The sequence below is a fragment of the Carcharhinus amblyrhynchos genome, chromosome 10 (assembly GCF_965287045.1).
Source record: "Carcharhinus amblyrhynchos chromosome 10, sCarAmb.v2.hapA, whole genome shotgun sequence".
Lineage (NCBI taxonomy): Eukaryota > Metazoa > Chordata > Chondrichthyes > Carcharhiniformes > Carcharhinidae > Carcharhinus > Carcharhinus amblyrhynchos.
Genome location: NC_137333.1, coordinates 51,718,837 through 51,745,630, shown reverse-complemented (window position 1 = coordinate 51,745,630; position 26,794 = coordinate 51,718,837). Strand labels below are relative to the sequence as shown.

The window sequence follows — 26,794 nt, the reverse complement described above, 5'->3', positions numbered from 1 at the left end:
TCAGAGTCACAGTGTGGCTTCCGCAAAGGTCGTGGGACTACTGACGTGACCTTTGCTGCGCGCCAACTTCAGGAGAAGTGTCAGGAGCAGAATTGCGAGCTCTACACAACCTTTCTTGACCTTGTGAAAGTCTTTGCCACTGTAAACTGACAAGGCCTGTGGAGGATCATGTCAAAGTTCAGCTGCCCTCCCAAATTCATTCAGATGGTATGCCAGTTCCATGATAGCATGATGGCTAGAGTACTGGATGGCGGAGAATCCCCTGAGGCATTCCCAGTCACCAATGGCATCAAACAGGGCTGTGTGCTCGCACCCACACTGTTCAGCATGATGTTTACTGCCATGCTGAATGATGCCTTCCAGGACAGTGTTGCTGGAATTAGCCTTGAGTACGGAGTGGATGGGAAGCTGTTCAATCTGAGGAGACTTCAAGCTATTACCAAAGTGAAAGAGACTGTTCTGAGAGATTTCCTCTTTACCGATGACTGCGCCCTGTATGCTGGCACAGAGCCAGAGATGCAAGCCAGTATGGACAAATTTTCCATGGCTTGTGACAACTTTGGAGTCACCGTCAACATTAAAAAGACAGAAGTCATGCACCGTACACAGAACCCATAATCGCAATCAAAGAGCAGAAACTACAGGCAGTGGATCATTTCACTTATCCTGGCAGCACCCTCTCCCAAGCAGTGACTGTTGATACAGAAGTTAACTGCAGAATAACAAAGGCAAACTCAGCTTTTGGTAGCCTGTATGGGAACGTCGAGGAATCACCCCAGCAACAAAACTGATGGTCTACAGCGCCGCAGTACTCACTACCCTCCTGTATGCCTGTGAAAGGTGGACCGTGTATTGAAGACATGCAAGACAGCTCAATCATTTCCACATGACTTGTCTTTGCAGAATATTATGCATCCGACGGCAAGACAAAGTACCAGACAGTGGAGTTCTCTCTAGAGCAAGTCTACCATCAGTCCATTCACTGCTGATGAGAGCGCAGACCTGGTGGGCAGGTCACGTCATCCGTATGTTAGACAAGCGCATACCCAAGCAGCTCCTTTTTGGGGAACTCTCTGCTGGAAGACGCTCGCATGGAGGGCAGAAGAAACGTTTCAAAGACACACTCAAGGCCTCCCTGAAGTCTTGACATAGACACGACCACCTGGGAAATGCTGGCATAAAACCGCCTTACCTGGCGCTGCCTCATCCACAAAGGCTGTCAAGCTCACGAAGCAAGGTGCATTGCTGAAGCACAACTTAAGCGCGAGCTGTGCAAGTCCAGAGCCACCAGTGCAACAACTACAGTGTCGACACAAGTCTATCCAATATGTGCCAGGACATTCCGTGCCCGAATTGGCCTGATCAGTCGTATTCGGACACACCTCAACCAGCCTCAAAATGACTAATGGTGTCAAGGTCCTCATCGATGACGATGGACAAAACAACAACAATATTTGTGACATAATTCAAATCAAAATCAGTATATTGATGTTTCCCATTACCCTTGTGAATTATTCACAAGGTAAACCTAACATTTTTGGTCTGTATGCTTTATTCTGACAGCTCACTAATTTCTGTGTTTAGAAAGTGGTAGGTCACACTCATTTATAGTATGTGTAAAATTGCCAGCCTATGCAAATTGCCTTTTTCCACTGTGTGAGCAAACAAAATAAAGTTTTGTCAGAAAACTTGAACTGTGGAACTAATTGGGGGGAAAGTTCTCCATTTCTCAACATTGACCCTTCTTGCCCTGATAAGCATAGAAATTCCATCCCAAAAAAGTGGTAAGGGTTTGATTCCCAAAACTTGAGCCCTCTTCCCATTTCTTTGCGGAAGTTAAAGCAGGGCTTCCATTTGTTGAGCCCGTGCACCACGACATGTTTTAGAAATCTAATTAAGTAAAATAAATAACATTTTTTAATGAAACACTTCTTCCACCACAGCACATTAGAGAAGTATTGTATGAGAACAGGATTAGACTTGGCATGTGGTCTTTCTGGATTTTCAGAAGGCGTTTGACAAAGTACCTCACAAGAGGTTATTGCAGAAGGTCGAGGGACATGGAGTTGAGGGTAGGGTGTTAGCGTGGATAGAGGATTGGTTGTCAAATAGGAGGCAGAGAGTGGGGGTCAACGGGTGCTATTCGGATTGGCGGATGGTGACTAGTGGAGTGCCCCAGGGGTCGGTGCTGGGGCCTCAGCTTTTTACCATTTATATAGATGATCTGGAGGAGGGAACCGAGTGTAGGGTGTCGAAATTTGCTGATGACACCAAGATTGGGGGAACGGCAAATTGTGCGGAGGATGTGGAGAGTCTGCAGAAGGATCTAGATAGGCTGGGCGAATGGGCCAGGAAATGGCAAATGGAATTTAATGTTGGCAAGTGTGAGGTGGTCCACTTTGGTAGGAATAATGGTAGGAAGGACTATTACTTACGTGGCGAAAAACTGCAGCAGGCGACGGTGCAGAGGGACCTCGGGGTCCTTGTGCATGAGTCGCAAAAACCCAGCTTGCAGGTGCAGCAGGTGGTCAGGAAGGCGAATGGGATGCTGGCCTTCATAGCGAGGGGGATTGAATATAAAAGTAGGGAGGTCTTGCTGCGGCTATATAGGGCATTGGTGAGGCCGCAGCTGGAGTACTGTGTGCAGTTTTGGGCGCCGCACCTACGCAAGGATATTTTGGCCTTGGAGGGAGTGCAGAGGAGGTTTACTAGGCTGATACCAGAGTTGAGTGGGTTGAGCTATGAGGAGAGGCTGAATAAACTAGGCTTGTACTTGTTAGAGTTTAGAAGAATGAGGGGAGATCTCATTGAGACGTATAAGATGATGAATGGGATGGATAGGATAGAGGTGAAGAGACTCTTCCCGCTCAAAAAAGACAGTAGGACTAGGGGGCACAGCCTCAAGATAAAGGGGGGTGCGGTTTAGAACAGAGTTGAGGAGGAACTTCTTCACTCAAAGGGTGGTGAATCTCTGGAATTCTCTGCCTGTTGAAGTGGTGGAGGCTGCCTCGCTAAATATTTTTAAGACGTGGGTTGATGGGTTTTTGATGAGACAGGGGATTAAGGGTTATGGGGAGAGGGCGGGAATGTGGAACTGAGCCACGACAGATCAGCCATGATCTTATTGAATGGCGGGGCAGGCTCGAAGGGCTAGATGGCCTACTCCTGCTCCTATTTCTTATGTTCTTACGATGACTTCAGGATTGACTAGCATTTTGACATTTACACATGAAAAATGTGTACATGGCGAGGTACTTCAGGACACCTGCTTTCAATACCCAGTGCCCACCAGAGGAGGCGAGATAAAATTGGACTGGGAAGGAATTACCACTTTATTTTAAAAGCTTATTGAAGAGTATCCTGTTGTTCCAATAACTTGTTCACTTTGAGAAGACATTATCTCATGGTCTGTTATATGAAAAGTAAGAAGTCTCTCAACACCAGGTTAAAGTCCAATAGGTTTATTTGTTTGCACAAGCTTTCAGAGTGTTGCTGTTTCTTCAGGTGAGCTTCACCTGAAGAAGGAGCAGTGATCTGAAAACCCGTGCTACCAGATAAACCTGTTGAATTTCAACCTTGTGTTGTGAGACTTCTTACTGTGCTTACCCCAGTTCAATGCTGACATCTCCACATCATAGCTGTTACATGAATCTAGTGAGTCTGGATATACCAAAAGCAATTATATATTGTAAAATGCAAAAACTGGGCCATACAAGAAAATTGATTATCAATAAAAATTCAACTGAAGAGATTCCACATTGATAATTTTAACCTTCTCGACTCTTTAGAAGATTATTTTTAAAAGTGTCTGTACAAAATCCATTTTGATTTTGTGACATGGACTGTCCATTGACATTGTTATTTTTAAATAATCACATATAACGATTTCCCGATTCCACTAGTGCAGTTTGAAGAATTTGCAAAGCAGAATCCAGACATTTTTCACCACAGAGTTAAAAACGCATGATTTACTCTGGATGTCATGGAGCAACATTGAGAGGGTTGGAAGCAGATTGCTGTTCGCCGGTGTTATTGGGAAGTGACAATGTGATGTTTTAACCTGGAGCAGTTAAACAAATGTGTTTCAAAAACAAAATGCTGGAAAGTCTCAGCAGATCAGACAACATCCGTGGAGAGAGAACAGAGTGAATGTTTTGAGCCTGGATGACCATTGAGTGAAGACATTAAGGAAAGTCGCAATTTGTAAATTAAATGCAGGAAATAGTGATTCATTATTTGGCACAATTTTTAGGTGTTTTGTATCTAAGTCAGAAGACTTTGGATTTGAGCCTCCCTTGAGTACATGATCTCGTCTGATATTCTGGTCTATCACTGAGGGAATATTTTATTATTGTTTTGATTAACCTTCAACTTGTTTGTGACGTTATCCCCTACTAACTGTGATTATGCGCCCTGGAGTGGCTCCATGATAAATAGTTGAGGCCAAATTCAGTGATCTGAGAGCTGCTCTACAGCCGGACCCAACAGATGATTTGGCTCTGAATTGGCTTTCAGATCAGTCTGAAGTTGTAGCATCTGCTTAATAGTAATAACATAATAACTGTTTTTCCAGAAGCTTACAATCTTTAAAGAACAGTACACTTTTGAAAATAAAATAGGCGTGTACTTTGAATAAACTTTTATTAGCTAAGTGGTGAAGAATAATGAGCCATTTGAATAATAAAAAAAGTGCAATGATTAATCTGGATCTAAGGCATTTTTTGTGTTCAAACTATAGAATACACCCTATGTAGGTGATTCTCAAAGAGGAGGACGGTTCTATGTTTGATCTTATAATGTGATCTTAGGCAGGGTGGCAGTATGTTCTTTACAGTTGGCCTCAACACTCAACTCTGAGTTTTCTGAGGCAGATACACTTAAGATAAAAGTGTGCAAGGTCTGAAACAAAATATAAAGCAAAATACTGCAGATGGTGGAAATCTGAAATAAAAACAAAGTCCTAGAAATCTCAGCATGCTAGGCAGCATCTGTTGAGAAAGAAACAGGGTTAATGTTTCAGATTGATTATTTACATTTGTTCACTTTGCATTTTTAAGAAGCCTCACCATATTGTGAAGTATTCCAGGATAAAAGCTTTTACGAGGAAAGGAAAAGCATGTGGAGATGGGGTGAGAGCTATGAGAAAGAAGTAATTGGGCCTAAGAATATTGTGTTTATAAGGTAAATATCAGATCATGATATCATTGAATATTTTGAAACATCTATAGATATTAAAGACACTTGGTAAATGCAAGTTGTTGCCTGTTGAAAACACAAGAATTAGGAACAGAGGGAGGCTAATTCGTCTTCCAAGCCTGCTCCACCATTTAATAAGATCATGGCTGATCTGATTCTGGCCTCAACTCCTCCACTGAACTAACTTCCTGTATCGTCCTTGACTACCTTATTGGTTAATAATTTTCTAACTCAACCTTGAATATAGTCAATGATCTCAGATTCTTTGAAACCATTACGTGAGCGGTGAACAATGGGGAACTTGTGGGTGTGGTGTATCTGGATTTTCAGAATCCACTTGACAAGGTGTCACACACATGCTACTTCATAACGTAAAGGTGCATGGTGTTATGGGTAATGTATTAGCATGGATCAAGGATTGGTTAACTAACAGAAAGCAAAGAGTGGGGTAAATGGGTATTTTTCTGGTTGGCAATCAGTGAGTAGTGGTGTGCCTCAGTGGTTTTGGGACTGTAATTGTTTACAATTTACGTAGATGACTTGGAGCTGGGGACCAGGTGTAGTGTGTCAAAGTTCACAGATGACAGACACTAAGGTGAGTGACAGAGCAAAGTGTGCAGAGGACACTGAAAGTCTGCAAAGGAAAATAGATAGTCTGAATGGGTGGGCAAAGGCCTGGCAGATGAAGTAGTGCTGGTAAATGAAAAGTCATCCATTTTGGTATGATTAACTGCTATCTGGATTATTATTTATATGGCAAAAAATTGCAGGGTGCTGCTGTGCAGAGGTACTTGGGTGTCCTTGTGCATGAATAGCAAAAAGTTGGTATGCAGGTGCATTAGGTAATTAAGAAGGCAAATGGAATTTTGTCCTTCATTGCTTGAGGAATGGAGTTTAAAGACAGTGAGGTTATGCTGCAGTTATATAAGGTGCTAGTGCGGCCACACCTGAAGTACTGTGTACTGTTTTGGTCTCCTTACTTGGAAAAAGGATGTACTGGCATTGGAGGGGGTGCGGAAGAGATTCACTACGTTGATTCCAGAGTTGAGAGGGTTGGCTTACGAGGAGAGAATGAATAGACTGGGGCTATACTCATTGAAATTCAGAAGAATAAGGGGAGATCTTATAGAAACATATAAGATTATGAAGGGAAATAGATAAGATAGAAGCAGGGAAGTTGTTTCCACTGGTGGGTGAAACTAGAAATGGGGGCATAGCCTAAAACGAGGGGGAGCAGATTTAGGACTGAGTTGAGGAGGAACTTCTTACCCAAAGGGTTGTGAATCTGTGGAATTTCCTGCCCAATGAAGCAGTTAAGGCTACCTCAGTCAATGTTTTTAAGGCAAGGATAGATAGATTTTTGTTTAGTAAAGGAATTGAAGGTTATGGTGAGCAGGCGGGTAAGTGGAGCTGAATCCACGAAATGATCAACCTTGACCTTATTGAATAGCAGAGCAGTCTCAAGGGGCCAGATGACCTACTTCTCCTCCTACTTCTTATGATCGCCCTCAGAGAAAAAAAAATTCTCCTAATCCTGGGATCAAATTGAAGACACCTAATTTTTTTTAGATGTATACCCTAGTTCTGGACTCTCCTGCAAGGATGCACTCTGTTAACTCTTCTCAGGATCTTATGTGTTTTAGTAATTTCATCTCTAATTCTTTGGAATATCAATGGTATCGGATCAATTTGCTTAACCTTCCCTCATAAGCTGATCCTTTCATTCCAGGAATCAGTTAAATTAACATTCTCTGAACTGATTATACACTTGTAACAATATCCTTTTTAAGGAGACCAAACTATACACAGTCGTCCAGACATGGTCTCACTAAGGCCCTGTACAGCTGTAGCCACACCCCCTACTTTTACATTCAATTTCCCTTGCAAGTAAATGCTAGCCTTTCATTTGCCTTCCTAATCACTTGCTATATGTGCATGCTAATATTTTGATGTTTATACACCAGGACACCCAGATCCCTCTGTGCATTAGAGATCTGCAGTCTCTCTGTTGAAATAAGAAACTGCTTTTTTATTCTTCCTGCCTACGTGGACAAGTCATGTTACACTCCATCTGTAAGATTTTTACTCACTCACTTAACTAAATCCCTTTATAAACTCTTTATGTCCACTTGACTTTTTTTTCCTAACTATCTTGGCCTCATTAGCAAATTTAGTTACTGTACATTTGATACCTTTACCCACATTATTGTCATAGATTGTAGATAGTTGACGGCCCAGCATTGATCCCTACGACATTCCACCAATTACAGTTTGCAAACCTGAAAATGACCCATTTATCCTACTCTCAACTTAGTCTTTAGTTAATCAGTCATCCCATCTATCCATGCTAATATGTGACCCACTGCACCCTAAGCTCCTATTTTGTAGAGTAATTTTTGATGTGACACCTTATTGGATGTCTTTTGAAACCCAGATACAGAGGGGGAGGTGATTTGTTGGCTATAGCCTGTTGTAAAGGTCAGGTTGGAGCAGCAATGGGGAGGGTCAGGAAAGGATGGACTGGATTGCTGTGCACCAATGATTGTTTTTGGCTTGTTCAGTTCAAGTCTATACACTGCAGTTTGCAACGTATAAGGCAACCCCATTTTCTTGTTCCAGCTATCAGGTTTTTGTATATACTCGGTGTATAAGTTGACTCCCTCTTTCAGTCACTATTTGATATACTCGTATTAGTAGTCAGCTTCAGAGCTCATACCGTGAACAAGGATGGCAATCACCACATCCTTGCTGTGCCATTTGCTTTTATTCTCAGAGTACAAGTTGATCTCAGTTTTTGGAGGGATTTTATGAGGCTGCAAATGATCGACTTACATAGTGACATCTATGGCACATGCTGGTCTGGACGTTGTAAATGGGCAACAATCCAATGCAATTCTTTAGTTATTGTGGAACAGCAGAATGCTTGTGTTTGTTTCTCTTTTTATCCTCTCTTTCTAACAATGTAAAAAGTTTCTATTTGGTTACTTAGTATACAGCTGGTAAGACCCTGACAACCGAATAGCATGATGAAACTGGCAGCCTTTTAGGCTGAACTTTTATTAGATTCATGTCTGTCAGCTGCTTTGTGGCCGATTTAGTGCAGCTAATGAAATTAATTTGGAGTGTGAAATATACGGTGATCTAATAATTATGAATTGATTTAAAGGAATTTATTTTGTCTGTGTTGCCTTTATTTGTACAGGAAAATGCATCTTTTGTACAGCTGGATTTTTTCACAAAGTTAAACATCCGCAGCTCAAATTTCAGTTGTATGCAACATAATCCCCTCAAATAAGCACTCAGCATTTCTGTTTGTTGTACTTGCTCAATGCTTGTATGCAGCTGATTTGTGTTGTCAGGTTTCACAATCCCACCTGAAGAACATTCAATTCAGGCCATCTGCAGTACCACTATTTGTATATGTCACAGGAAGTTGCAGCAATTGAACTACACTTTGCTGATAATCCATACTTGACATGTTTTTGTCTGATGGCAGGCTGCATGGAACAGTTCGTTTTGTTTGACATACTCCTGTCTAGAGTTGCGGGGAAGGGGTGAATGGATGGTGGGCGTTGGTACAGTCTTTAACCAGTGAAAGGATATCTACCTGTTGACAGCAGTACTGTGTTTCTGACCCTTACTTGCAAAGTGCAGACCCGTTGGCTCAGGGTTCCCTGGCATATAAATAATTGTCAGAGGCTTAAAATAGATGTTTTCAATGTTTTATTGCAAATTGGTGTGAGGATAATACCAAAATTGATCAGTTCATTGCTAAATGTGAGCCTTAGGCCCAAATTGCCAATCTAGTGCAAATGCACTGAAAATTATACCAGCTTTCTGATATGGATGTTTTGTTCAAGTTTTTGCTCCCAATCATGGTGCATATTACCAAATGTAAAATCTTCCACGAACCAGCAATTGGACAGCATTTTGGAACATAATTGCTTTTTAGCCCTTGTGTTAAATATATACTTTGAGCATTTAAAACATATTCTTTGAGCAATAACCTAGTGCAGTTTTATTAAAAGCTGAAAATACAATTATCACAAAAAATGAACACTCTTTAGTCCACCACCTTTGATTTTAAATAACTGAAAGTAACTTTGAAAAAAAAATGTTGAACCATTTACTAGCTTCATGGGTATACAATTCCACAATCTTTTGCATTCGTTTGGCTGATTTTGGATGAAAACCACCAGGAAAAACCAATGCAATCTGACAAACTCAATCCCACTCTGTATATATTAGATGTTGTTCTTTCAGTTTATCCAGTCTTCACACCTGGAAATCAGTGTTTCCAGTTATGAGCTGCAGTCAGTTCAGATACTATTTTTGCTTCTTTTAAACAACAGTTTATTTTAACAGCAGTTTGCTATCCACATCCTAAAGCCACCAAATGCTTGGCAGATTACAGAATGACACAGCATAGAAAGAGGCCATTCTGCCCAATATATTTGTGCTGTTTCTTTGAAAGAGCTTTTCAATTTGTCCCATTTCCCTGCCCTTTCTCCATAGCCTTGATTATCTTCCGCTCCTTTTTAAAGTATGTATTCAATTCCCTTATGGAAGTTACAATTGAATCTGCTGGCAGCACTCTTTCAAAGAGTTTGTTCCAGATTGTAGCAACTTGCTGTGTAAAAAAAAATCTCCATCTGCTCTCTGGCTCTTTTGCTAATTATATCCTCAGGCTATTGCCTCTGGTTACGATCCTGTTGCCAGTGGAAACAGTTTTTCTCTATTTACTCCATCAAAACTCTTCGTAATTTTCGACAGCTCTATTAATCTCTCCTTAAACTCTCTCTGCCCCCTCTTCACGTAGGAAGGGAAAAGAAGAAGCCTGCATTAATATAGTTTAATAGCACATTGACACTGACCCTCTGCAAAGTTCACACTCCAATCAAACTAGTCTTCGACTTCACTGTCTCCCAGCACATTGATTTTACAAAGCTCATCTTCTTTGTTAAAATACTGCAGAGTTTCACTATCTCCCGTGGCTGTTTTCTTTGCTCCTTTGACACCGGGCTACTTCACATTCTCCATCCCTTCCACTTGCTCAATTATTACTTCTCTCTTGAGGTCTTTTTCAAAATCCTTAAGTTTTTTTTCAATCACTCCCAAAGAAATATTTCTCTTCAGTTTTATCTCTTCCTCCTCCTTTCATTCTTTCTGTACAGCTGCTTGATGCACACTTGCCTTCTGTGAAGTGTGCTCAGATATTTTTATTTGAGTGATTATTAAAGCATCATTTCATCTCCAGATGTATGTTGGATTTTGTTTGGCATGAACCCTTAACCTGTAATAATTATGCCAGCTTTCTGAGCCAGTGTGTTATTCGGTTTTAAAATTTCTGTTGCGACAACTGTCACAAATCAGCTGGCTAAGAATGCATAATTACTTTTAACAGTTAATGGAATTGGAACCTCTCATATCTTTAAAAAACAAATTGGTCAGTGTTGACAAAGTGATTCAGGAATGCATCTAGTGTTGGCTGTTAATTATTGGGACACTGACCTTTACCATGCAAGACTGTTTAGATTGATATTTTACCAAGTCAAGATACCATATGAATCTTCAGATCTATCTCCATCCTTTAGCATTCAGAATAAGTGTGTTATCCTAATGTGTGTACAGAAGAATAAATAGGCATTTGAATAAAGAAGAAAGACATTAGTAAAGCTAACGGTAATCTGTTTCTCTGAAGCGGTGCTGCACAAATTATCTCAGTCCAGTTTGAAGTATGGATTATTAACTCACTTTTAAATTACAGTAAAAGGTTATTGAATAAAGATCTTTCCAGTTGTGTTAACCGGGAATTTAGAATGTATTGTAGTGTTCAGAATAGGAAGGAATTGTCATTTGACTATGATACCAACGTTAATAAAGAAAGAAATGTGTCCGTAGAAACTGTGTAGCACAGGCACAAGCTAATAAGTCTGTTCCACCTGCACTGGTTCTCTGAAAGACCTATCTACTTGGTATCATTTCATTATCATTTCTCCAAAGTAAATAAAGAGCTTTCATTTTGGATTGTATTTTTCATGTTCCAAAGGACATTGATGAATGAAGTACACTTTTGGTAATGTAATCACTTAGCCAAATTGGCTGCCATGTTTCCTTACATGGTCAGGCCCTACAAACAATACGAGGAAAAAAAATGAACAGATCATTTATTTTTTAATGATATTCATTAAGCAATGAATATTATTAGACAAGACACTCAGCGAACTTCCCAATTTTTCACTGATTAATGCCTTGGGTCTTCTACATCTGTCTGAAAGGATAGGTTTAGTCATGGTTTAAAATCCTGCCTGCAATTATCAAACAAAGCATTGACTGCACATCCACTGCTAATTCAGTGTTTTCTTAAAATGTGTTAATGTCTTCCAGTTTACAATAAGTGCAGAAACATGCCGATTAAATAACACCATCTAAGGCTGTATTTGTTTATATTGCACTTGGAAAGAAAATACTCTGTTAATCATATGTGTACCGCATCCAAAATATATGTTTACATTTGTGAAGAATTTAAATCTAATCAGGAAGGTCCAGTTTAATTTTCCTCATCATCAGTTTGATTTTCTTTAATTTCTCCCTTTTTTTCGCATTCAAGGCTACTTGCATTGCAATCCAGTAATTTCTCCCCAAATCACCCACCAGTTGGCACCAGGTGAGTGCTGGAGAAGACCCAAAAGCAATGCCTACATATGGAATCCCTATAGTACAGAAGGAAGCCATTCAGCCCATCAAATCTGTACCAACAACAATCCCACCCAGGCCTTATCTCTGTATTGACTCTGCTAAGGGGCAATTTAGCATAACCAATCCATCTAGCCTGTACATCTTTGGACACCTGTTTCACACATCTTTTAATTGTCTACTTTTTTAAAAAAATTAAGTTTATTTAATCGTGTCACAAGTAGGCTCACGTTAACACTGCAAAAATTCCCTATACTCCAGCACCTGTTCAGGTACACTGAGGGAGAATTTAACATGGTCAGTTCACTAACCAGATATCTTTTGGACTGTGGGAGGAAACCGGAGCACCAGAACAAACCTACGCAGACATGGGGAAGAACACGCAAACTCAGCACAGACAATGATCCAAGCTGAGTCCCTGGTGCCGTGAGACAAAAGTGCTAACCACTGTGCAACTGTGCTGCCCACTGAGCTACTTGGCTTCATTTAGTGGTCTTCCTGTACAAATCAAGGAGTACTGAAGTCAGCAGTTTCTGATAACTGACTGCGAAAAGACCAAATCTCAACTGGCACCTTGGTATAAATGGTTTACTACTGCACCAGGCAATCTATTTATGCCAAGACATGAGAGAGTGCAAAGTGATTTAGTCATAAAATGACATATGTAAATTATTAGCCAAAAAATAAATTTGTTTCCGCATGTGGTTTGAAACTTGTATTATCTGTTGATTCTTCAAAACTTTTAAATAGTTAAGTCACCATGAAAATATTTGAGTCCCAACGTTACAGAATTTTTGAGAATAACATTGTCAAGTAAACTATTTATCCGATCATTGAGTGAACGGCATGCACTGGTCACGTGAGATTTAGGGTTGTTGCTTATAAGTTGTTTTTCAAAAGTGGATTAACAGCACTGCCAAGTGCTTTTTATTGTCCATATGAAACATGAATGACTGTGATTTAAAATAAAACACACAAATAAGTTCATTTGAACACATGTTTGTTGGTAAAAATAACTTTTCAGAAACACTGTGCTGATTTTTATCACAAAAGGAAGGATGTTCAGCCAGATCTTAACTTGATAAATTCGCCACTTCAGATTCTACACAAATGTGAGCTGTATTTTCAAGGGAGAGAGAAAGTGGATGAAGAATCTTTGCACTCAGAATAACTTCCCTTTTTTCTGTTTGGCTTTGTACAGGTCCTGTTGTTTTGCTTCACAGCCGCTCTGTACATGTTCTTTTTCAGGTAAGCAAGCGTATGGTATCTGTATTTCCCAGTCTTCTTTAATTAGTATCTTTGCAGTTTTCTGTAGCCTTTTGGCTCATTGATCTAATGCTCCCACTTATTGGGAGATTTGTTCAAATTTTATTTCAGTCCTAGAGAGTTCCAGACAAAGCTTTGAAGCCTTGTCACTCCTCTGAGCCCCCTGGGTCAGAGAAGTGAGTTTGAATATGTTTGCAAAAGACTTGGGCTGAGCCAACCAGTTAGAATGGCACCACAGGTCAACCCATTTTTCTCCTGAACAAAACAATTTGGAGTAGCCCAATGTACATACAAGACAAGACACAGTGAAGTAAAAGTCATGGTTCATTGGTAAACCACAAAGAACATTGACAGTTCGTGTTCGAACGAAAAGATGCAGTGCTGACATATTTAGATAATTGCTAATCATTTCTGTATTGTTTGGTCGAAGTAATCATGAATGATCATAACGTGATTACTGCTGTCTAGGTGCTGTATGCAATTTAATTATTCTGATTAAATAATACTTGGCTTTAATGAACATAAAGATGAACAAAGTTGGAAAAATAATTAAATGCATGTTTAGATAAAAGCAATAAATTAAGCACCAAAGCTTTGTGCGGAGAGATGGGAGTACAAAAACACACTTACCTATGGTGAACCAGTGAAGATGTGTGAGTAGAAAACATAGTGGACGTTACCATGGTGATTAATCCTGCTTCTCTATTGTACAGGCTCACAAAGTTTTATCTCAATTCATTTGACCTAATTATTGGATACTTTAGTGAACAGATGTAATTAACATGCAAGGTATAAATAAGAAGTAGTCTGAATCAATGGGAAACACAAGTAGCACTGTTTTTTCTTTTATAACAATAATGTTGTTAATGTCTTTGTGCTGTGCACGTATTTAGTTCTGTTGCATCTTTGCAGAAAGTGAATAGATGCATATTGTGACTGCCATCACTTGTAAAGTTTGACAAACAAATTTCTTGGATCTGAAATGAATGTTACTCGTATTTAAATATCTGAACGTAATACTTGTTTTATTCCTTTATATTGAAGACTCTTTATTCTCCAGGGCCCTTTTGTAGCCATTCTTTTGTCTCTTGAAGGAAAGTGAATTCTTTCAGGAAAAGCAATAATACTGCCATGATTTGTTCTACAATGCAGGTTGGAAATTGCTTAATCGTTACTAAAATAAATGTGAGAATAATGATAATAATATTTAGAATGGTTATCCCAAAGCTCAGGAGAAGTTACCAAGCCAGAATTTAAATTCCACTCTAATTCTGGAAGTATTCCTGTTAAGTGAAAGCAAAAGCAAACTCAACAATGATGCCCTGCAAACTCCACCATAATTTGGCCATAACACTGGAGGGTGTCTGGCATTGGTAAGAGTTAGTGTCATAAAAAAGAGGTTTGGAGAGAAAATTGATAAAAGGGAGAACTTGCAGTTCTTGAGAATCTTGGAATGAAGTTTATCATTCTTACATTCTAACTTATTCATAAAACCAATACTTGTGATAGAATTTCAATAGAGAAGATAAATGAATAATTTTCTATACTTAATACCTCTCTTCTCGCCCTTCATGCAGTGAGAATTTCTATAATGTAATGAGGACTCTGCAAACATCCCCAAAATGTGAACACCCAACAACTTGGATTTATATAACACCTTTAATGTAATGAAACATTCCAAGGTGTTTCATAGGAGCAATATCAAGCAAAATTTGATATAAGGCAATAATTAGGGTAAATTGCCAAAAGCCTGGTGATAGAGGTAGATTTTACAGGGTGTTTTAAAGGAAGACAGTGAGGGTAAGAGGTGGAGAGGGCTCAAGAGGGAATTTCAGAGCTCAGAGTTTAGCCAACTGAAGGCGCACCTACCAAAGGTGAGCATAGATATCTTGGAGTGACATGGTATGAAGGAGATTGCAGAGATAGAGAGGGGTGAGGATATAAAGGAATTTGAAAACAAGGCTGAGAAATTTAAAATAGAAGCATTGGTTAACTGGGAACCAGTGTTTGGCCAGTGAGCACAAGGGTAACAAAATGGACCTGATGGCTAAGAATGCAGGCACAGAAATTTGGATGACTTTGTGTTTATAGAAGGCAGAATGTCAGAAGCTGGCCAGATGTCTGTCAGAATAGTCGAGTCTGGAAGCAACAAAGACATGGATGAAGTTGTTAGCAGCAGCTGAACTAAGGTGGGACAGACTCATGAAATGTTATGGAAAAAGGCTCTCTTAGTGATGGCGCAGATATGTGGCTAGAAGTTCATACTGGGGTCATATGTTGACATCCAGATTCCAAACAGTCTAATTCAAGTTTTAAGTAGTTGACACAGAAAGGAATGGAGTCAATAGTTAGGAAATGGGATTTGTAGGGGAGACTGAAGGCAGTGGCCAAAATCGTTCCATCTCACCCACCACAGGGACCATAGTGGGTGAGACAGAAAATTCGGTCAACCATTTAAAGGACCATTGAGCTTGAGTGGGAATTTCTGCCTTGGGATGTGCATGGCCAGAGAATCCTGCCCAATGGTTTTGGTTTTCCCAGTACTTAGTTGGAAGAAATTTCTGCTCATTCGGTGTTGGAAGTCAGATGGGCAATCTGATAACTTAACAATAGTGAAGTAGTCGAAAAATGGTAGTGACATAGAACTGGATGTTTTTAGTGTTTGTGTGAAAACGAATAAGAAAATGAGCGTCCTTAACTTATTCAGACTGTCCTGTGTGAAGTAATATTCTTAACGTTTATAACTTCAATTTTTTTTATCTGATGCAATCTCAATTTTTGGAATGTGATCCACAACAATTAAATTGTTAGTTACCTTGAACAGTTCTTGAGGACCACTGAGTTGCATGAGTGAGGCTGAGCCTGTGGACCAAGAAATACTGGAACAATTATTAAAAAAATTGTATTTTAACAAAGTTATACACATTTTGCATAGTGCGCTAAAGAGCATCAGCCTTATGAAATCAATAATTACCACCAAGTGAAAAATGATCTAATGCTTTTTCAATTTAATGAAGTTAAAATTCTAATAATTATGTTCACGAGTCCATAAAGAAGCAGCTTCGTTATTGAGCGTAGTAGTAACAAAGGCCAGGATTTTCCAGTTCTGTCCACGCCAGATTCGTCATTGGTGGGATGGAAAATTTGATGGATCAGCAGAAGATCTGTTAACTTTGGGTGGGAATTTCAAATCTTGTCGAAAGTGATTTTTGATGGTTTTGTTGCTTGTGCCTACAATTATATAATAAAGCTATTTATTAATGTGTTTTTCTCTAGTTTGTTGTTTCAGCAATAAATTAAATAAGGAAGCTTTCCAATCAAGCTTCAAAATCTTGAATAGGTTTTTGTTAGAAACAATGTAAGAATGTTTAATACATTTGTGATTTTATTCAGCAAACCATTAATGCCAATATATTGCACACGTATAAGTAAAAAGATTCTTGATTAGTTTACTAGTTGCCCATATTAATTTGCTACAGATTAGCTTTGAGGTCAGTATTTCTTGAGACTAAATTGTTTTGTAGACTACTTTAACTCCTTAAAGGCAGATAATGCAGCATTTAAACATTCCCTGAACGGTTTTGAAATATAACTTGGTTGCAACTGCACCTTGAATTAGTTCATAATGTGATGTGAGAAAGATGAATGAAATAATTGTGACCTAATGATTCACTGTTAAACTGAGATTCTATATGCTTGTTTAGATAGTTTAAAAAGATCCCATGCTACAATTAAAAGAACAGAAAGTGCTTCCTGTATCCTAGGCAACATTTATTCCTCAATCAACACCATAAAACAGCTTTATTTGTCATTCAACCCTTACTGCTTATGAGACTTTGCTCTGTGCAGATTGTTTGCCGACGGCACCAGCACATTAAAATTAGTGGAGCAAGTGACACCTTTGAACATTACTAAGGATGTGAAAAGTGTTAAATAATTCTACATTTTAAGAAGACCAGTGTGTATTCTCATTGAAATTTAATCATGTGTTATGATATACATGTAGGAAAGTAAAGTGAACGTATTAAAAAGTTCAAAACAAAGTAATATAAAGTTCTTATTTGGCTCGTGGTGGCACATTATATGGGAAAATAAAGCCAGGACTCGAATAATACAAGTCCAAATTTACCAAGTTAATAATTTATAGATCCAAGTTATATAACCCATGCAAACAGTTTATCAACTGTAGCTAAATTAAGCTGGCATTCACTTACTGTTATTTTTGACAACATTTTCCATCTCAATTTAATTTTTTTTCACCGTTATATTATTTGGCAGAGCAGATGTGAGTTTCTTTCCCTATTGTAGGGCGCACAGTGCAAGGCAGGGGAGGCAGATAAAGCTGTTTCCTTGTTATTGTTGGTGGGTTGCTAGGGTAGCTGCAGTGGAGTTGTGCAATGGGAGGTGGCCCAGCAAAGTGGTTGCTACTCGTGGTGAAGTTGGTAAATTAATATACACTTCCTTTTAATTTGGCCATGAAGATTTCATTTGGAATCAATGTGCGATATCAGAAAAATTGTGTTATCTCTTTAACACGACTGGTTTAGCCAGAGGGACCAGAAATAATCACAAGTTTGATCTCCAGTCTGTTCAGGATGTCAATGATGATACAATAATTGACCTCGTCACCCCAGGTTAAGAAATGGAAAATTGACCTGGATTCCTGATCCCCTGGTTCCTATCCAATGCTGGAAGCTCATGTCTGTGATACTAAGTGCTGTGTTGCCTTATCTCCCCCCACCAGTATATGTAGTGAATACTCATATTCAGACAGTCACTTGGAAGAAAAGTTTATGATGCCCATTAAACATATTACAATAATGAGTCGAAGCCCTTAGGAAAAAAGAATACGAGGAAAGAAAATTGGCAAGAAAACAAAGGGAGAGCGTTATGAAGCAGCATGCTGAATTTTCTTCCAGCCTTCTCGAAATCCAAACAACGATGATTGCTTTCCTGCTCTTAACACATATTGTTCACCACTAGCATAGGGTATGCTATCCCAATAAGGAACTGTCTGAACTGTTGCCCAAAAAGGGAAGGCCTCTTCCTGATTTCAGATCAGTGAATGCTTTCCAAATTAGTAAAATAGTTATGTGGAGGGGATTGTGGGGTGGGGATGGGGACAAGTATGTAATGTAATTGCTGAGCAAAGCTATACCACTTCCATATGTATGAAAATATATGGCCATTTACTGACTCAGGAGCCACATGGTTATTGTGCACACTTTTGAAATAAATTTTTATTTGCCAGTTATATACCGTGGGTATGATTCTGCCTAAATTTGTTCACTCGAGAAGTTTAGCAGGTAATAGAGGAATCATTCACTTTATACCTTGGCAAAATTAACCATTTTTTTCAGTCCAGTTGCTACAAATTTCACACTTTAACTAAAATAATGTGATACATATTGTAAAACATGTAACTGTAAAACATGTTTTTAACCAAAATAATTTTCATTTTTGCTTTTGTATTAAATGCTGCAGAGTTGGTCTTCATCCACTAAATACGTTATGTACTATGACTCTAAACCCTCAGCTTCAGTTAATAGTTCCAGCTAATTAGCTTGTCAAACTTTTAAAATTATCGATATGTTTTGAAGTTGTGTCCGTGCTGATAGTGCACATGCTGCCAACTGAGGAAAAGTTAAGGAAAAGAGCAGTGTGGTGAGCTGGTAGGATTGCGTGTGGATTGAAAAATTGAGTCAACATCCCATTTCTCACCACATGAAATTACCACCACTTTTGCCAGCAGGATCAGCTTCGCACCAGTTTTAAGTATTAATATCATAGCTGTGCCAGGGCAGTGCCAAGGGAAGTGGAGCCTGAGTGAGATGGAGCTATAATGGAGGGAAGGAGCTGCAGTGGGGGAGGCAAGGAGTCGCCCTGCAGGGTGTGATTGGCAAGGGGAGAACATAAGAAATAGGAGCAGGAGTAGACCATCTAGCCCTTCGAGCCTGCCCCGCCATTCAGTAAGATCATGGCTGATCTGAAGTGGATCAGTTCCACTTTCCCGCTTTCGCCCCATAACCCTTAATTCCCTTGTCTGTCAAAAACCTGTCTACCCGTGACTTAAATATATTTAGCGAGGTAGCCTCCCATCGGGCAGAGAATTCCAGAGATTCACCACCCTTTGAGTGAAGAAGTTCCTCCTCAACTCCGTTCTAAACTGTGCCCCCCCCCCCCCCCCCCCCACACACACACACACACACACACACACACACACAATCTTGAGGCTGTGCCCTCTAGTCTTGCTATCCTTTCTAAGCGGGAAGAATCTCTCTACCTCTACCCTATCCATCCCTTTCATTATCTTATACGTCTCTATAAGATCCCCCCTCATCCTTCTAAACTCCGAGTACAGATCCAGTCTATTTAGTCTCTCTTCATCGTCCAACATCCTCATCTCCGGTATCAGCCTAGTGATCCTCCTCTGCACTCCCTCCAAGGCCAAAATATCCTTGCGCGTGCGGCGACCAAAACTGCACACAGTACTCCAGCTGCGGCCTCACCAGTGCCCTGTACAGCTGCAGCAAGACCTTCCTGCTTTAATTTTATTTGAGGCCAAATTGCAAGAGAAGGGTGTGCAAGATCGACAGGGAGAGGAACAAACTAACAGAAGGAGCGAGCGACAAGGTTGGGGTAGGCATGCAGGTTGGGCCGTGGAGCGGGTCGTGATGGGGGACGCATTGGGGGGAGGTCCCAGTGCTGGCAATCTGCCTGTGACCCTGCCTTGGGAAGGGTTGCTCTCAATGATGGAGGAGAGTGCAGGGGGTCTCCCAGTTCAATGTGAGATCGGGTGACCTGCGCAATGGCACCCCAAGCATTCCGTAGCTGGCTTCACTCCTCCCTTACTGGTGACAATCGCAGTTCTTTCCAAACAAAGTGACAGTGTCATAAAATGCATTTTCAAACTTGCCCTAAAAACAGATTTGAAACACTCCTGTTTCCTTGCTCGTTCGGCACTTAGGGCACAACCTTATGAAAGAATTCCAAATGTTTGTGTTAGTTTACATGGGTTGACGGCCAGCTTGGATGAGAAAATGCAGTTACTACCTGTGGAATTATACCTTCAGGAGAGAGGGGTAAATACTGAAGTTAGAGTTTGGGATGAAGCACAGTTTTTGCGAATTGAACAAAACGCAAGATAAACAGAAATTGGAAAATTAAGTCTGTTATCACTTAGTCATGAAAACAAATACTGAAATTCTGTAGTTGGATTCAGGTCTGTTGTTTATACATTTATAATTCATCATACATATCCAACAAGGGTTAACTTCTGATGCATAACAAAGTATAAAACGTCCATTAATAGAGGCAAATGTGCTGTGTGTATTTCGTACAGATGTGTGACATCAGGTTTCAAATATTTTAGAGGATGTAGGGGAGAACATGGATCATACTTTTGTTGAGGTTTGGGCAGTGTGCCCATACCACACTGACTGTACCAATGCATGTTCAACAAGTTGTCCTTAAAGTTCTTTTTAAATAATCCAAGAGTAACATAGACTTGAGCATCCTCGTTGGTAAGGTTGGGTTTTTCTGCTACGTGATAAAAGTGTTTGCTTTCAAACAGATCAGGCTGATTTTTTTTTTGCTTCACTCCCTTAGTTCTCACTGTAGCCTGATTCCACAATTGCTGCTAGCTCACTGCAGTTTGCCCAAATGGAAGCTTTGCACATTTTCAGAGAGCACTAGTCAGCTACTGGGAGGGCTTCCCAGCTGAGTCTAATATTGTCTTCTTCATAAATGCACTCAAGCATAATTTGCAGCAGGTGGTCACTGGCTGTCAGTTACGAATATGAAGCATGGCTGATTTACCGTTATTGTTTTCTCCAACCCCCTCCTTAACTCAAGTTAACCAAGGCATTTTGTATTATCCCCAGCTCTCATGTGACTGTGTTCAGTACCTGTGCCTTTGCAGTTTGTCGTGCTGCAAAAGAGAGAGCCCCGTTGCTGGGCCTTAGGAACCCAGATTTAAATTTGGAAGAAATTTTGCTCTAGACTTGTGTTCACACAACACCAAATGAAATATTTCAAGAATGAATGTCTGCATGGCAATTCACATCTGATTTACATGCTAGTCTTTGCGTAAGCAAAGCTACTCCATCTCTTTCAATATTAGTGCACCTGTCTTCTGGGACTGCTTTCGCTGTTAAGTGAACAGTTTTTTCTTCCTTATAGTGTACTCAATTCTTCATCCAGAGGCATTTTTGGAGAGCACCACTCAATCTGGCCGACAGTATGTTTTATGACTGCTGATACCTTTGGTATCGATTCTGAATTAATGTAGCTTTCTGAAAGTCATACATTTAAAGGGTATTGTGGATTAATTACAACCCATTTGGAGTTTCATTAAACTTTTTTGCGAAGAAAGACATTCTAGGTTTGATTGGGCTAGCTTCTGTTGGTTTAGATGCATCCAGCATTAGTAGTTTGATGTTTCATTGTATTTGATATTACTTTGCAAATTAAAACCTATTTTTGTTGCTTTTACCTATACCTAGAAGCCATTGAATCTTGTTTTTATTTGCCAATTTGTTTCATATTGGGGTGACACGGATAGGGACAGGGTGGGATTGTTTTCAGTGCATGTTCGATGGGCCAAATGGCCTCCTCCTTCACTGTCAGGATTCTGTGATTCTATTTATTCCCACACCTTCACCACACTAGCACGTTGAATTTTTAGGTCTAAAAATACATTTTCTAAAGTTGCAGGTGCTGTGAGTTCAATAAGAAGCCTGTAGTTTAATCAATTCAATTGCTTCTCATACTCAACTGGAGTATTTGTATTGAGATATTTGGTTTCTTTTAATTACATTCCCTTTTGTGAATGTATGAACAAATGGAGACTATTAAGAATTGTGGTTGCTTGATTTTCATATCCATTGGTTCTCACCTTGCTTGAAAGGGATCAAAGTATACAGATTCTCTTCTCCAGCTTTTACTCACCGATGAATAGAACTTTTTTTTCACCATTTAAATGAATATTAATGGACTGCTTTGTGTTGATTGTGCTCAGAGCTAAGATTTCTATTCATAAGCAAATTAATCAAAACTTACAAAAAACAAATCTAACTTTAAGTCACAATCTGAAAAGAAATGCGGCCCCATTTTTGCCATTCGCCTTCATCCTGTGGAAATTGTTTAGTGGTAGAATTTAATTGCATCAAAGCACCAACTAGTCATGACAAACTTTTTCTCCTTAAAACTCTTTAATGGCAGATTATGAAGAATTGTTTGCACTGATTGTTCTGTCCTCATGTGGGACTCAACAGCCACAGAGGGTTATTGTGATGTGTGCAAATTCCGAAATGCTCCATAACATTAAGTCAGTTTCACTGAGCATACTGGTAATTAGTTTGGATCCTTTGCAATCAAGCTACTTCCTTTTCTGTGAAATTGCATGATCGTGACTGTATGCGTGCTCAAAATGACTTGACTTTGGACATTATTATATGGTTTCGGAAACATCCTCAACCACTTTGCAGTCTTGTTTTATGTATCTATAATTTTTCATACCGTTACAACATAATGCTACATGTTTTAAATAAACTAATTGGAACTTGGGGTACAACAGTCATAATGATAATTCCTATGTTCTGCACTTCGTGAGATTTTCTGTGATTAATAGGTCATAGTTTTTATCATGCCTGAGACATGTTTTATTCATGTAAGTATTGTTGAGAACAGTTAGAACAGCTAATGTCATGCTGCCCATTCTTTTCAAAGTCTATAAAATGCTGGGCTAGTAACTTGCACTTTTATACTGTCTTTAACCCAGAAAAATATCCCATGGTACTTCACAGAAGCATAATAAATAACTGGACACTGAATGAAAGGAGGAGATATTAGGTAGGGTGGCTCAAGACTTGGTCAAAAAGATGTGTTTCCAGAAATGTCTTGAAGGGAAATAAAGAAGTAGAAATATAAAAAAACTTGAGAATGGAAATTCCTTGAAGTGTTGTCTATTGTTGAAGGGATAAACAGTTGCTGTTGGTGGAACGAAGTGTTTGATGGTGTGGCGGCAGTATTGTAGAGCTGGATGAAATTGTAGAACTTGGTAAGGGATTTAAGCTCATGGATAAGAGTTTTAAATTGGAGGGGTTAGGGGACCAGGTCAGTAACAGGTTAAATAAAAATAAAACACTTGAAGATCTGAAATAAAAACATGAAGTTCTGGAAGAACTTAGGTCTGGCAGCATTGATGGAGAGAAAAACAAAGTTAACATGTCGGGTCCATAAGGCTCTTCAGGACTCCAAAGATATGGGTATGAGAGATGTCGTGGTCACCATTATTGAGACTTTCAATTCCCAATTTAGGAATTGAATTTAAATTCCACCAGCTGCTTTGGTGGGATTTGGAGTTGTATCCCCAAGTGAATCAGCCAGTGTGGCTGGATTACTGGTCCAGTGAAATTACCGTGAAAACTTTACCTCCCAATCTTACGGTCTGCACCTAGCACACCTCATCACATTGAAACTAGCTTTTTTACTCCTGCTCCATATTTTTCTTCTGATTCCATTCCGTCTCTGTTTCTATCCAAATGCTCTGCTCTTCCTGTCTACTCTTCCTCCATGCCCTTTCTCCTATTCTTAAGGAAATGGAATTTGAGAAAATAGAAAGTAGGGGAGGTATTCACACAGGGCGTAAACCCAGAGTTGGGATGAACCTTGATTTCACCACTAACTAAAATTAACTAACTGAAATTGCAGCAATACCTAATAGTTTCACTTGAAAGACTCATTTTCCTCATAATCAACAATATAGTAACTCAGTCTATATATAACTGGCAATAATAGATGTAACACTACCTGTAACTGGTAGTAATCCTGTAACCCACAGATATTTATCCTGAAACTACAGTCAGAATCTCCTTGCACTGTATAAGGTGTGGTCCGGCTCCCCAATTGATACTACTTTTAACATAAGAACATAAGAACATAAGAAATAGGAGCAGGAGTAGGCCATCTAGCCCTTCGAGCCTGCCCCGCCATTCAATAAGATCATGGCTGATCTGTCGTGGCTCAGTTCCACTTTCCCGCCCTCTCCCCATAACCCTTAATCCCTTCTCTTATCAAAAACCCATCAACCCGCTTCTTAAAAATATTTAGCGAGGCAGCCTCCACCACTTCAACGGGCAGAGAATTCCAGAGATTCACCACCCTTTGAGTGAAGAAGTTCCTCCTCAACTCCGTTCTAAACCGCCTCCCCTTTATCTTGAGGCTGTGCCCCCTAGTCCTACTGTCTTTTTTGAGCGGGAAGAGTCTCTCCACCTCTATTCTATCCATCCCATTCATCATCTTATACGTCTCAATGAGATCTCCCCTCATTCTTCTAAACTCTAACGAGTACAAGCCTAGTTTATTCAGCCTCTCCTCATAGCTCAATCCCCTCAACTCCGGTATCAGCCTAGTAAACCTCCTCTGCACTCCCTCCAGGGCCAAAATATCCTTGCGCAGGTGCGGCGCCCAAAACTGCACACAGTACTCCAGCTGCGGCCTCACCAATGCCCTATACAGCTGCAGCAAGACCTCCCTACTTTTATATTCAATCCCCCTCGCTATGAAGGCCAGCATCCCATTCGCCTTCCTGACCACCTGCTGCACCTGCAAGCTGGGTTTTTGCGATTCATGCACAAGGACCCCGAGGTCCCTCTGCACCGTCGCCTGCTGCAGTTTTTCGCCACGTAAGTAATAGTCCTTCCTACCATTCTTCCTACCAAAGTGGACCACCTCACACTTGCCAACATTAAATTCCATTTGCCATTTCCTGGCCCATTCGCCCAGCCTATCTAGATCCTTCTGCAGACTCTCCACACCCTCCGCACAATTTGCCGTTCCCCCAATCTTGGTGTCATCAGCAAATTTCGACACCCTGCACTCGGTTCCCTCCTCCAGATCATCTATATAAATGGTAAATAGCTGAGGCCCCAGCACCGACCCCTGGGGCACCCCACTAGTCACCAACCGCCAATCCGAATAGCACCCATTGACCCCCACTCTCTGCCTCCTATTTGACAACCAATCCTCTATCCACGCTAACACCCTACCCCCAACTCCATGTCCCCTGACCTTCTGCAATAACCTCTTGTGAGGTACCTTGTCAAACGCCTTCTGAAAATCCAGAAAGACCACATCCACCGGCTCTCCTCTATCCACTGCCCTAGACACATCCTCATAGAACTCCAGTAAATTTGTCAGACACGACTTCCCTTTAATGAAACCGTGTTGCGTCCGCCCTATCAAGCAATTCCCTTCAAGATGCCTCGCAATTTCCTGCTTAATGATGGATTCTAACATTTTACCTACCACAGACGTTAAACTAACCGGCCTATAATTCCCCGCCTTTTGCCTGGCACCCTTCTTAAACAACGGCGTAACATTAGCCGTTTTCCAATCTTCCGGCACTTCCCCGGAATCCAGCGACGTCTGGAAAATAACCACCAAGGCATCCACTATCACCTCCGCCATTTCTTTCAGAACCCTCGGATGCATTCCATCCGGTCCTGGGGACTTGTCCACAATCAGCCCCTCCAGTCTGTCGAGCACCACCTCTCTAGTAACAGTAATGTCATTAAGACCCTCCATTCCTACCACCTTTCCATCGCTAACACCCGGCAAATTATTCACGTCCTCCTCCGTGAAGACAGAAACAAAAAAGTTATTCAAGACCTTCGCCATATCCCCATCCCCTACCACTAGCTCCCCTTTCTCATCCTCTAAAGGACCAACGTTCACCCTAGCCAGCCTCTTCCTTTTTATATATTTATAAAAACTCTTGCTATCCTTTTTTATATTAAGTGCTAGCCCAGCCTCATAGCTTCTCCTACCCTCCTTTATCAACTTCTTTGTCAATCTTTGTTGACATTTAAACCTTTCCCAATCCTCTTCTCGCCCACTGCTCTTAGCTACTCTAAATTCCTCCGCTTTTAATTTAACACTTTCCTTCACCTCCTTCGTTATCCACGGCTTATTACCTCTCTTCCTACTGTCCTTTTTAACCATCGGAATAAATTTCTGCTGAGCACCAAGAAAGATCTCCTTAAAGATCCTCCACTGCTCCTCAGCAGACCTACCTTCCAACACATTCCCCCAGTCCACATTCGCCAATTCTTCTCTCATCCTACCATACTCCCCTCTATTCAAACAAAGGACGCGCGTCCGGGAACCCACTTTCTCCTCCTCCATCTGCACCAGAAACTCCACCATACAATGATCACTCTCTCCAAGAGGATCCTTCACAGCAAGGTCCCTAATTCTACCCGCCTCATTACATAGCACCAGATCCAAGATAGCTTGCTCCCTCGTCGGCTCCAACACACACTGTTCAAGGAAATTATCCCGGCAGCATTCCAAGAACTCCTCCTCGAGCCCACCTCGTCCAACATGGGTCGACCAATCAATATGCAGATTGAAATCTCCCATAACTACTGCCGTCCCATTCCTGCACGCCGCACTTATTTGCGTGTTAACAGCCCGCCCCACCTCCAGATCATTATTCGGGGGCCTATAGACGACACCCACCAGCGTCTTCCTCCCTTTGCTGTTCCTAATCTCCACCCACAACGATTCCACGTTCTGCTCTTTGGCTCCGATATCATCCCTTGCTACCACCTTGATACTATCCTTAATCAGC

At 40.5% G+C, this 26,794-nt stretch overlaps 1 protein-coding gene across 1 annotated transcript in view; it reads left to right on the top strand.

Moving 5' to 3' along the window:
• The window catches only part of tmem135 (transmembrane protein 135), a 392,480-nt gene that overhangs the window by 263,016 nt on the left and 102,670 nt on the right, over positions 1–26,794 (top strand). The window contains exon 6 of the mRNA XM_080197023.1: positions 13,094–13,140. Within this exon, the coding sequence (XP_080053149.1) occupies positions 13,094–13,140 (47 nt within the window). The remainder of the gene's footprint in view (positions 1–13,093; positions 13,141–26,794) is intronic.